The sequence below is a fragment of the Cataglyphis hispanica genome, chromosome 13 (genome assembly GCF_021464435.1).
Source record: "Cataglyphis hispanica isolate Lineage 1 chromosome 13, ULB_Chis1_1.0, whole genome shotgun sequence".
In the NCBI taxonomy this organism is placed as follows: Eukaryota; Metazoa; Arthropoda; class Insecta; order Hymenoptera; family Formicidae; genus Cataglyphis; species Cataglyphis hispanica.
Genome location: NC_065966.1, coordinates 1,923,540 through 1,935,238, shown reverse-complemented (window position 1 = coordinate 1,935,238; position 11,699 = coordinate 1,923,540). Strand labels below are relative to the sequence as shown.

Sequence of the window (11,699 nt, the reverse complement as noted above, 5' to 3'; positions counted from 1 at the left end):
GCGTTCTGAATACACGAACTGATACAGAAATTTAACAATTTCTTATCCTGGAGCCGAGGAAGGATTCTTATTAATGGCGAGTTCACGCGTGTCCTTGACTCGGGAGGGTCTTGTCGCTTAAAATAATAAAGTAAATAAGGGGTGAGAGAAGTATAGGATGATTGATCTTGCTTTAGATTGACAGCGAACAGAAGCGTACCAAGTAAGAGGCGGGAATTGACGAGGCGAACATTCTTCTCGATAGCATAGTCTGGAAAATAATGAAAAGAAAAGAAAAGTTCGAGACGCGGAGAGAATTTTCTTCTCGAGATACATTTGGCTTACTCGGCTGTGAAACAGGTGAAATATGAGTCTGGTATACGAAAGCAAGTGTTAAGCTTTTTTCACTTTACGGCGACCACCAGAGAGCGGACACCGCTTGAAGCTATCTTGTACTAAATTGGCGCAATCGAGTTTTTTTTTCTCGACACAAAAAAAATTAAACCTTTAAGTACTTTTATTTTTTTTATATTTGCTTGCATAGAATTTTTATTGCGCCATCAGAAGAGAGATAAACGAAAAATGATATTAATCGCAGACTCATGTTTCCAACGATAAGCTTTCCTTTATGTAATTCGCACTGTACGAAGCACGCTTTATATATTTTTCATCTTCCTTCATTCATATCGCAGTGACGAAATTGATAACGACTGAGCGACTCTCCGCGTCTCGGATGCAATGGCCGTAAAATGTGTGGTGATTCTTTACAAATCGATTTTCGCTACATAAGCGGATGTTCTTCCGGTCGTTTCCCGCGTTTGTAAAATCCATCGAACCATTGTAAAGCATCTTATACACTGGTATCAGTTGATCCTTATTGATTTCAAAAAAATTCAATCAGCTGAGAACTTTTCAAAAAAGATAAAAAAAAGAATAGTTAAAAATTAATTTTTTTCTCGAAAAGAATTATTCTTCGATTCGTCGGCCGAAAGTATATACTTTGTTTCGATTTCTGTTATACGTGTGTTAGCATTAATGCTTTTACGTAATCGTATTTTACTCGACGTGCTATTTTAAAATTTTATAAGAGTCCTAAGAGAAGAGAAAGAAGTAATAACAGCATATCAGTATCGCGTATCGCGATTCCCGGATCTCCTCGGCTAAAATTGAGTAATCGAGCAATCTTACGCGGCTTATATACATATATTTTCTTAACGTTGTGCAAAATCAATGAGAAAAATTGCTATAAACAATTTTCAGCGCCTTTCACCGATCGCGGCGTCCACCGATCTTACAGTTTCCAAAGTTTCTCCAAATTTCTTATTGGTTGGTCCGTCACCTTTTATCATCCGCGCACCTTTATACTTTCATCTCTTTCTTTTTCTCAGAAACAATGTCTGGCAAATCCGGTTGTATAGCTTATGCAACTGAGCTTTCTACGTGATCAACCGCATACATACGCGGATTTCAACCGGTTCTCGCTCGAGAAGCGGGAGATCGGTTTCGAACTTTTGCTCTCGTTACTTTTGATTCATCGCGAAAATCTTTGTACGCATTATGTCGACGTTGATAAATACATACATATATTTTTCTATGTCCATATTCACATATAATACGTAATAATCATTAGGATCATATGATGTTGATTAATTATATATATGTTGGCTTGAAAAATTTCACTTTAATTTTAGTGATAAATTCGATTTAAATCACATAGATGGGTAGAAAAATTTATACATTTAAATTTAAAAAAAAGTAATACAAGAAATGATGTTTAACTATTTGAAAATATTTCTTGTAAATATTTCTAATACAGGAAAAGGATATTTTTTGACATCATAAATAAAGAAATATATATATTCAATATTAAACAAAAAATATATATATATATATATATATATATATATATATATATATATATATATATATATTAGGAGTCACATATAATGTTATTAATGTTATAATGTTATTAAAATCTAAAATAAATGACGATCACAATTTTGAATAATTGTATATAGTCGAAAAATATAAGAAGTATAAATTATGTATCAAAAAGAAGACACGCTATTTCGAAAATAAGTAGTGCTCAGGGGAATCGACATTATCTTTCACGCATGCATTTAGATTGATTATAAGGTAGACGGATTTTAAAAGACAATAGTCAGTTTTTTTTATTAGAAAGCCTAAGCTTAAATCGAAAAATAAATTGTTGTTTAATAATAAAATAAAATTGCTTTAATATTACAAATTAAAGATTAATTTATAATTGTCACGTATATATTAAGAATTTATTATTTATTTGTTATTATGTTTGTGTTTAAATCAAAGCATGTTTTAGAAAAAATAATCAGAAATTAGAAATATTGTAATTATTCACAGCATTTTATATCGATGCTTATGAAAGAGAATGTTCGGTAAATTAAATTATTGGTATAACTGTTATGTATTACTAACGATGCGGAATGCATGTGGAGTATGCCAGTCTTTAAATACGGAAGTGAAAGTGAGTATATCGAGGGAAAAGCTTTCTTTGTCGATTCGCTGAGATTTTCTTCTAACATTTGAAAAGAAACATATCTACAGTCGGTTAAGCAAATGCCATTTTTTTTCATTGATAACATAAACTATAAAAAATGTTATAAAAAAAACAATGCATTGATAACATTTGAAATATTTATGATTTTGAACTAAAATTGTATAATCATTTAATTATTTTAGATCTCTTAATTGATTATATATATATATATATATATATATATATATATATATATATATATATTTTCTATTTTAATATATTTGAAAAAAAAATTTTTTTAAGATAATAAAAATTAATTATAAATACAAGAAAATGTAAAAAATTTGACGTTGCTTTAAAGTAATTTTTATTTATTGTATTGTAATATTGAATTGTTTAATATTTAGATTGACGTATTAATAATAATTCTGGCTTGTAGCAATTAAAATTTTATTTTTGATATAACAATATCAATAATTTTCTTGCATTTAATTTCCTTTAATATGTATTTTGAATTTTGAATACTTATTTATGCATCCTTTACGAAATCCAATGTAAAGTCAGGATGGCCGAGCGGTCTAAGGCGCTGCGTTCAGGTCGCAGTCCACTTCTGTGGGCGTGGGTTCGAATCCCACTTCTGACAAACTTTTTGTTTTTGTACACTATAAAATTTAAAAGAAAATATTTTTTGATTATAAATAATTTCTGCAATTAAATGTTTATATTAGGCATCTGCATTCTATACGTAGATGGTTATCGAGTTTTGAAAGTGCAAACAATTGCATTCAGATTGCACATTTGTATTTCATTGTCAGACAAGCAAAAATTAATTATCTTATTTTGTATTAAAATATTAAACCGTAAAAATTTTATTTTTTGGGACATCCTATAACATACAATCTTATAAAAATATTTCAAAAAAATAAAATACATATAGAGTGGGTCCAAATGTTCGACCAGACTTTGAGATTTTACTATGGGAGATTTAATTAGGAAATTTAATTATGAACAAAAAGTTTCTTATAAGCATGGATCGAACAATGTTGCCTTAAAAAATGAGCATCTAACTTTAATTTTTTATCGATTATGGAATAATCATTGAGGTCGTGAGATATACAAATATACATATGGTGTAGATTCTTCTCCACAGTTTAGCAAATAGAAATTTTTTTATATAATTATTCTACATTAATAAATAAATATATAATTTGATCTATATACATTTATTATATCCATTAATTATACAATTTTTTTATTATTTAAATATCTCTTTGTGCAGAATTTTGAAAATATAATTTAATTCTGATAATAATTAATTAGTAAGTCTAATAAAAATTAATTAATCTTACGATCATTGCTACGGTTATTCGTGTTATGATCTTTATCAAATTTGTCGAGCATATCAAGACGTAAAAAGGAACCAACGATAGAACGAGCCGTAGATGCAGCTCTACCAAGTCCACCTTCCAAAGAACTTGCGCCACTGCTCTTAGCGATTTTAACGGGTTTTTTCGTTGCCCAAATATTCACCGCGAATTTTAGTTCGGCTATTAGCGCTTCTTTAGGCGTTATCTGCACAAAAAAAGTAATTAATAATTCTTTATCGTATTGCAGCAATAATGATGTGCGGCAGCTTAATTAGTACTTTAAATTTAATGCTAACAATAATTTTATTGTATATACAATATATTTTGCATTTTATTGTTTCTTTATAATTTACGATCAAGAGAAAATTAACGATACATTTTTTGTTTTTATATCGAAACATTGAGTATCATTGAAGAAAATAAAATTAATTTATGTTAATTTATAGCGATTATTGCAGTATTTTAATTTTAAACAAAATATAAGAATAATGAAAAGATTGATAGGAGGAAACCTTACTTTTTCTCTCACAGCGACTTTGCGTATATTCCAAAGGAATTCAAAAATAGCAACAATTAATGAGGCAACGCATCCGACCCCTAAAACAAGAAAAACGCCTCCAACGTTGGCTATTCCTAACTCGCTGGTAGCACTTTTAACTTCTTCATCTTTTTTGCACTGTCCGCCACCATTTTCTTGCCACCAACGTTTTTTAAGCTTTTGCAATTCACCTTTCTCACCTAGCTTCAAAATCACACCATTTATCGGTATTCTGTATTCTGAATCTGCAAAAAAAAAAAAAAAAATTAAACAATGATTCATTTACATAAAGATGAAGAGAAATGGGGAAATATTAATCGATATAGTCATCTGAACGATACTTGTACAATATTTCTGCTTTAGAATTGCTTTTACACTCACTGCGCGGTAAAGCTATACCATATCCCTTGTTGTCGAGCAGTGTCCCAATTTGTTCAATTTTGCATTTTCTTTCCGTTTCATATTCAATGGAAGTACTCTCCATGAGAAAAGCGTATGTTCTTTTACTATTCAAAACTCGTTCGACACCTGTATCATGATAAAAAATAAACATTTTTAACGAATAAAAAAATCCGAAAAGATTGGTTCTTGTAAAATTGTTTTTAATTTTTTTTTAAATCTATTCAAGAGCAATTATTATAGGAAATATTTAGATATTTTGACTTAGCTGTCTCACTCTGTATGCAAAGATAAAATACCTGAAGAGAAGCATTAAATATATTAGATTATTTTCTGCTTGATTAGATATTCACCTTCTTTATTGTCCTTGACAAAAACGCTTGGTCGCACTTCATTCATTGTTGCATACATACGTTTATATAAGGTAGAATTTGAATCCTGATGATTTGAATTTTCAATGCCGTTTCAATCGATAACATAAATATTATACATATATATGTATTAATTAAATAATATCGAACTATGCCATATTTGCAGTAATTTTAGCACAATATTAACGTACTCTGAAGAAGGCTACTGTAGCACCACCGCCGACAGCGCCGTATTTAATTTTTGTTTGTCCTGCTAAATCCTCGACACCTTTAATAGGCGCGTCCATCTTCTCCGCGGTCAAAAATGCTGCCAAATTCGCGGTATAAGACGATATCATTATCAATGTGAAGAACCACCACATACTTGCTAGCATGCGTATAGACGGCGCTTTTGGTAAAATGTCGCAACCTTGTTGCATGAGTGAGCCAATGGTGAGCCACAATGAATTTTTTAAATCGAAATTGTTTTCCAATTCTTCAGGATCGGCATTACATGGATGCGGATTGTCCCATTCACCAGGTGCCATCCTTAAAGAATTACATCAGACATTTCAAAACACAAAATATTTATTATTGTTTTTGTATTTATTATAGTTTTCTTTTCCCTTCTTCATTGATTTTAATATGTATTTGGTGTATAATTTTTTGTATCATATATCTTCAAAAAGGATTTAATAAATAAAATGTATTCGATAATTTATTAATAAATCTTACCTTGCTTGAAGAAATAACATTATTGATACGCCGAGATAAGCTGTCGCCATATATATCCATACATCGGTACTGAGAGGTGATAGGAAGGAGAACAATTCTGGTCTCTTTTCTTCTGGTTTACTAAATAAAATACTTATACCTACATAGTATAATAAATAAATAATGTAGTATATAAATGAAGCAGATCAATATTATTATCTATGGCATTTTTACATAAAGTAACGTATAATTTTAAACTTAGTTATTTTTTATTGTTATATATTCTGACTTTTTTGGCATCTTATTATAGTTTAATTTATTTTACAATTTGCTAAAGATTTTATTAAATAATGTTAATATATATATATATATATGTTAATGTGTTAATATATTTTGATAAATATTTTACTTAAAAAATATTGTTACCGAGATTCATAAACGGCAGGCTAAAATCCACAATATTCATACGTTCACGTGTTATTGTTAAATCACAAATCGCAAGATCAGATTTCTGCAAAAAAAGAAAAGTAATTATAATATCAACTTATTTTTAAAAAAGAGAACAAAATTGAATAGGTGTACTTGTCTATTTTCCTGAAAGATTGTAAGAAATCAAGAGTAATGCTAACTAATGGACGATGATTTTAGAGAAGATATGTTTTTTTTAAATATATTAATTTTTTATTATTAATATATTCTTATATTCGATGCGAAAATAGTTGATTTGATTGCTTTATATTTTAACAGACCGATAAAGAAAATTAATTTAATGTTCTTGAGAGCAATTTAAATCACTTTTTATATCAATATAATTTTATATAATTTTGCGAATACAAAACGTTTTACATACACGATCCACAAGGCGTTTAATTAGACCATTATATGGTCCAGGCACGAGCTCGTATTGGTATTTAAATCCTAGCTGCTCTGCAATAGCGGCGATTAAATCAATGCAATAGCCTTCGTAATATTTGTGATCGATCAAATATCCTCGTTGTTGTCCATCAGTGACTTCCATTACGTAGGGTGCACCCTAAATCAGACGGAAAAAAGGGTTTGTATATGTTTTTGAAAGCTTTGGAATCAGTTACATAATTTTGTTCATTTTTGTATAATTTTAGCCGAAAATGACATTAGATTTATTATGAAGTCTTACGTTATAAATTTCATTGATTTCTTTATCTCAATTAAATATAAATTAAAATGTACACAATGCTTTTGTTTTTCATGCCAATAGCATAGGTTTTATTTTGATATTACGCTGACTATATAGTATTTATTTTTATTATACTATAAGATATCAAAAGCAAAATTATTTTATATTTAATGTTGTTCTACTTAATTTACTATTTTCCTTTATTACGAGAATTTTTTTACTTTTAATAATAATACGATATAATTATTTCAGATTTGCACTTGATGCAGTCAGCGAGATGTAACAATTTTTTTTAAATATTATTCTTTTGATAGCTAATGTGATCTATTAATGTAAAAATCAATTTTAATATTAACAGATAATGCATTAAGCAACATTACGAACTACTCTGGTGCTAATTATGAACGTCTTATCTTGGATGCTTTTATATAAATAGCTTTCGCGGTCCTTCTCCGTTTGTACAGGATGTAGACCATTAGAATCCCAATAACCAATTGGAATCATATCCGGTCGAAAATCCAGTATCGTAATGTTAAAGTTCCGTCGACGGCCGTATTCATCAATATTCATGACGCCTGTTACCTTCCCCATCTTTGATAACTATAACGGAAATTTATTATTAGTTACATTACAAATATATAATTAATTTAAATTTGAGTATATTTAATATACACAAAATATGCTTGTTTAAGTTTCAATCGAGCAATGAAAATTCGCGGAAAATTTATTCTTATGCCAATTATTACTCTTTGATAGAGTCTGATAAAAAAGCGCATGTTAGTATATTAATCACTTTCTTTTGCTTTACTTTTCGGAATATTAATCTATCATTCGTCTCTTAAAATTTGATAAATCAATTAGGTTTGAAAGAGATTATGGCCAAGCGTATTTTCTCTATCGAATAATAAGAGAGAGACGTAAAAGAACTTACCTCTCGCATAATGCTCGTAATATTGGGTCCCGCTTGATATTTTTGATTTTGCTCGCAAGAGAGTGGTACAGGATCAATTCTTATAGGTTCATCGTTATCAGTGTTTCTCGAATTTAATGTCTCTATCGCTTTATTCAGCAAGAATACTGCTTCATAGAGAATCGCCGACTCTATCTGCAACGAAATTATAAATAGTCAAGTTAATAAATTTGAAAAGTGATACTTTAGTCTAAATTCTGCCTAATCAATTTAACATAAATATAAAGTATTTGTTTAATTTGACATAAATATTAAAACGTAAAATAAACAGCTGAGATAGAATTGTTTCTTGTTGTAAACTCGAAATTATTATTATACTTGAAATTTAAATATTTGATTTAAGATATATTTTTTATTTATTTTAAATAAATAATCTTTAAATAAATATATTTAAAGGTTAAATATATATAGTGAAAAGATAAATTTTTTTAATATTATATTTATGACGAATATATCGTTTTATTTATTGCTACTTAAAAATGCCTGTATGTTTACCAAGGTAATATTTTCTACATCATTTTGTTTTATGTTGAATCCGGTGATATTGGCAGAAGTGCCATTTTGTATCTCGGGGATACGTAGTTTTGATGCATCCTGCAATTTTAATAGAAATATATTTTAATTTTTTCTCACAATCATCAATCACATCTTATTGATTTTTTATAATATTATTTAATTAACATGTATATGAATTTTATCAGAATTTTCAATTTCTATTAACTATTTTGTTTTATTTCTTTAATTAAATTTTTATCTTTGAAACTCTTTAATAAAATGTGTAAGTTTTGTATTATTACCAAATATGTTATAACGAAATTGCTATAATTTCCAAGCAGTTTGATTTCTTTCGCCTGCTCGAGAACATCATTAATCTTTTCCGGGTCTTTGGCATCAATGATGACATTGAAAATAGACGAGTTGCGTATCTCTTTGAGCATCGGACGATACTGTTTTCCATCGTCCAGTTGTCGAATTATGATGGAATTGCTAATAGAATTATCCTTTTGTTGTTTCACCGACAAAGCTTTTTGAATGCGTGACAGTCCTTCATTGTTTTCATAAATCGCCACGGAGCGATGCCATTTCATCGAGTCAACAACGTCGGCGATAGCCTAGACAATTGATCAGTGTAAAAATTTTAAATATTATTATGATTTAGCATACTTTACATATTTTTCTTTTATGAACACATATGTTCTTTGAAGATATAAATTGCGCAAAATTTGAATTCTTACGGATTATGGTTGCAATATATTTGAACCCCTTTAAAAACTCTAATAAATTTATAGCGCATCTGCACACGACGTATTGCTTTTTGATAAAATATATTTTTTTATCACGAGACTGATCCGACTGACCTGACTGACCATCTCGCTGTCTGGGTACACATTTATGGTCATTGAGGAAATTTTATTTTCTTCCATTTCCGCTTGTACTGTCTCTTTTTCCCGCCAAACATATTCGATATGCGGTATCTCATATCGCGCGGCAATGCTCGCGACTATTCCGCGAGTATGCGGGCTTGCAGGCCCGAAAATAGCTGCCACGCCTTCTTCCAAAAGTTCGCAAGCTATACGAGAGAGAATATAGCACATCAAATAAGCAGATATAAATTAGATATGGTCAAATATGTAATAGGGCCTTTTTTTTACAGATTAAATCAGAAAAGTAGAAAGTCTTTGCTGAAATTCAAATCGAATTAAAATTAATGTAACAATACATATGTAAAGAAAAAATTTTAGACATCTACATTTAAAATTAATAGAAAACAAGATTATCAAGATTAATTATTATAATATGTTTCATAAGTTGTTTACAATGATTGATTTTTTTTAACTTTGCTTACTCACTAATTTGTCCAGTCTTAAAGCTGTCAGTATCATCATCTATATACTTGATAAGAGGGATGAATTCGAACACGGGTGCAAGATGTTCGTATCTTGTCTCGGATATTGCTTTTAGAAACGCGGACATATGATCTTCATCGCCTTTGTGAAAGATTGCACCTGACGATATAATGTTGATATAATTACAGTAGAGATCATTTAAGCTTAAAAAGACTTCAATGTTTTAAGATTTTCTAAATATTAAAGAAATTTGTACATTTTTAATTTAATTTTGTTCTGTAAAATTATTATCTTTCCAGTTGTAGCTAATGGAATATTTTTTTATTGCATAAAAATAGAATAACAATTAATATTTTCTGATTTTTGTTTAATCTTAGACATACTTAAAACAGACACGATATAATGCATTATATTGGAAACATTATTTGGAATACATTTTACATTATATGCTATCAGTAAAATAGATTATTTTTTGTTCTTATTTGTTAACTTTTTCATTAATTTTTTTTCAACAAAATCAAGTTTATTGTGAAGAACGTTCGAAATTATTTTTAAACAATGTTCTTTTGATGTATTTTTCTAGGAGGAGCCTACTACTTACCGATTTTTATTGGTCGCGTGATGCCATAACTGCGTGTTGCCAGTACTAATAGTGTTAATGCAATCAAAAAGAGACGCTGTCGTGGATCCATTCTGGTAAGTGCTCTGTAAAGCAAACATAAATTTCTGCTGCAAAATAATAGATAAGATAAATTTCTAGTGCAAAATTTGTTGTATTTCGTAATTAGAATAGCAAAATTACTAAAGCGATGTGAAATGTTTGTGTACCTGTACGCGCAAGGCGGCTTATATGCGATTGCTCCAGTGCTATAAACTAATTAAGGTATGAACTCTAGATGCGCAGAGGTATGGGACATTTATTTCAGATGTCTTATCACACGCAAATAATTCTTGTTTTCTTCGTCAGATGGCATAATCAGGAAATTTTATTTTCATTTCCGCTTCTAAATTCTTCCCTTGCTTAGCTTTCTCAACTTTTAGTAATTGTTTTCTGTGTCATATTTATTTTACATTACATATTTGTAAAACGAAGCGCGATCAAATCTAGAAAAATATAATTATAACTTTTAAGGGGATTAAACATTATGAGATTAAGGAATAAAAATAATGTTTGTGCACTAAAAACTTCATCTGTTTTACCTGAATGCCTGCTATACAAGCGCGTATCAGCAACTATTCTTTCATCGGTGCGATGCAATGCACTTGCAGTTAGATTGAACGGACAAACTGAAATCTCTGCTTGGAAAGTTTTCGAACTATTGAGAGGAAAAGCGGATGTAACTGTCCTGCATTTAGCGTTTCGCGTCCGATGTGATTCTATGTACTGATCTAAAATTGGAGTAGACCATCCTATATATTTTTGGCTTGTTGAAAACCGTGTCGTATCGATATTGTCGCATGTTCTCTTTTAGTAACAAAATATATTATTCTGTGGTATATTATTTAAAAGATTTCTTAATCATTAAATATTTTCATGCATTATTAAAATTACATAAATGTTTTTTTTTTTTAATTTATAAAAATAAATAATTAAAGATATTCTTTTTTTGTAAAAATTTTTTTTTTTAAAGTTGTAAAAGAAAGTCAAAATCATAATTAATGCAAATTATTTTCTATTATTTCTATTTATATCATAATTTTGCTATAGAACAGCATTAACATTTTTTATTTCGAACATCTCTCACTTTATAAGTAAAGCAAGAAAATACATATGTATCTAAGTTTTGATATATTAACTGCAATATTGGAAATATATAGTTTACATTACATACACTATAAATTTTCAGTACTTGCAATGAATATC

General features: G+C 29.0%; 2 protein-coding genes and 1 non-coding gene across 7 annotated transcripts in view; 2 read left to right on the top strand and 1 right to left on the bottom strand.

The window, feature by feature from the left end:
- The first annotated feature begins 3,053 nt into the window (after window positions 1-3,053).
- On the top strand, window positions 3,054-3,137 carry Trnal-cag (transfer RNA leucine (anticodon CAG)). Its single transcript has one exon. It is a non-coding gene; the product is annotated as a tRNA-Leu (tRNA).
- A 564-nt stretch (window positions 3,138-3,701) lies between these two features.
- Window positions 3,702-11,224, bottom strand: LOC126854027 (glutamate receptor ionotropic, kainate 2-like). Of its 5 annotated transcripts, none has more exons than XM_050600359.1 (17): window positions 11,036-11,224; window positions 10,664-10,959; window positions 10,437-10,564; window positions 9,839-9,994; window positions 9,347-9,558; window positions 8,786-9,100; window positions 8,484-8,582; window positions 7,950-8,123; window positions 7,403-7,618; window positions 6,713-6,895; window positions 6,289-6,373; window positions 5,884-6,022; window positions 5,361-5,697; window positions 5,152-5,236; window positions 4,781-4,927; window positions 4,379-4,644; window positions 3,702-4,066 (listed from the first exon to the last, which is right to left on the bottom strand). In XM_050600359.1, the coding sequence occupies exons 3-17, from the start codon at window positions 10,525-10,527 to the stop codon at window positions 3,830-3,832; spliced, it is 2,742 nt and encodes a 913-aa protein (XP_050456316.1). In that variant the 5' UTR covers window positions 10,528-10,564; window positions 10,664-10,959; window positions 11,036-11,224; the 3' UTR covers window positions 3,702-3,829. The 5 variants fall into 5 exon arrangements, with proteins under 5 accessions (XP_050456316.1, XP_050456314.1, XP_050456317.1 ...); XM_050600357.1 differs by having other exon boundaries at window positions 10,664-10,939; XM_050600360.1 differs by having other exon boundaries at window positions 10,437-10,561; window positions 10,664-10,939.
- LOC126854031 (uncharacterized) overlaps window positions 10,420-11,699 on the top strand; it is a 90,784-nt gene continuing 89,504 nt past the window's right edge. Inside the window, exon 1 of the mRNA XM_050600367.1 lies at window positions 10,420-10,531. The gene's annotated coding sequence lies outside the window, so the exon portion shown is untranslated. The remainder of the gene's footprint in view (window positions 10,532-11,699) is intronic.

Bases quoted from the DNA above. Each gene is read 5' to 3' on its own strand.
- LOC126854027 (XM_050600359.1), bottom strand. From the start codon at position 10,527: ATGGATCCACGACAGCGTCTCTTTTTGATTGCATTAACACTATTAGTA. The intron at 8,583-8,785 runs GTAATAATACAA...TTAAAATTGCAG, and splicing joins ATTTCGTTATAACATATTTG to GATGCATCAAAACTACGTAT. The intron at 4,645-4,780 runs GTGAGTGTAAAA...TTTTTTTTGCAG, and splicing joins TGGTATAGCTTTACCGCGCA to ATTCAGAATACAGAATACCG.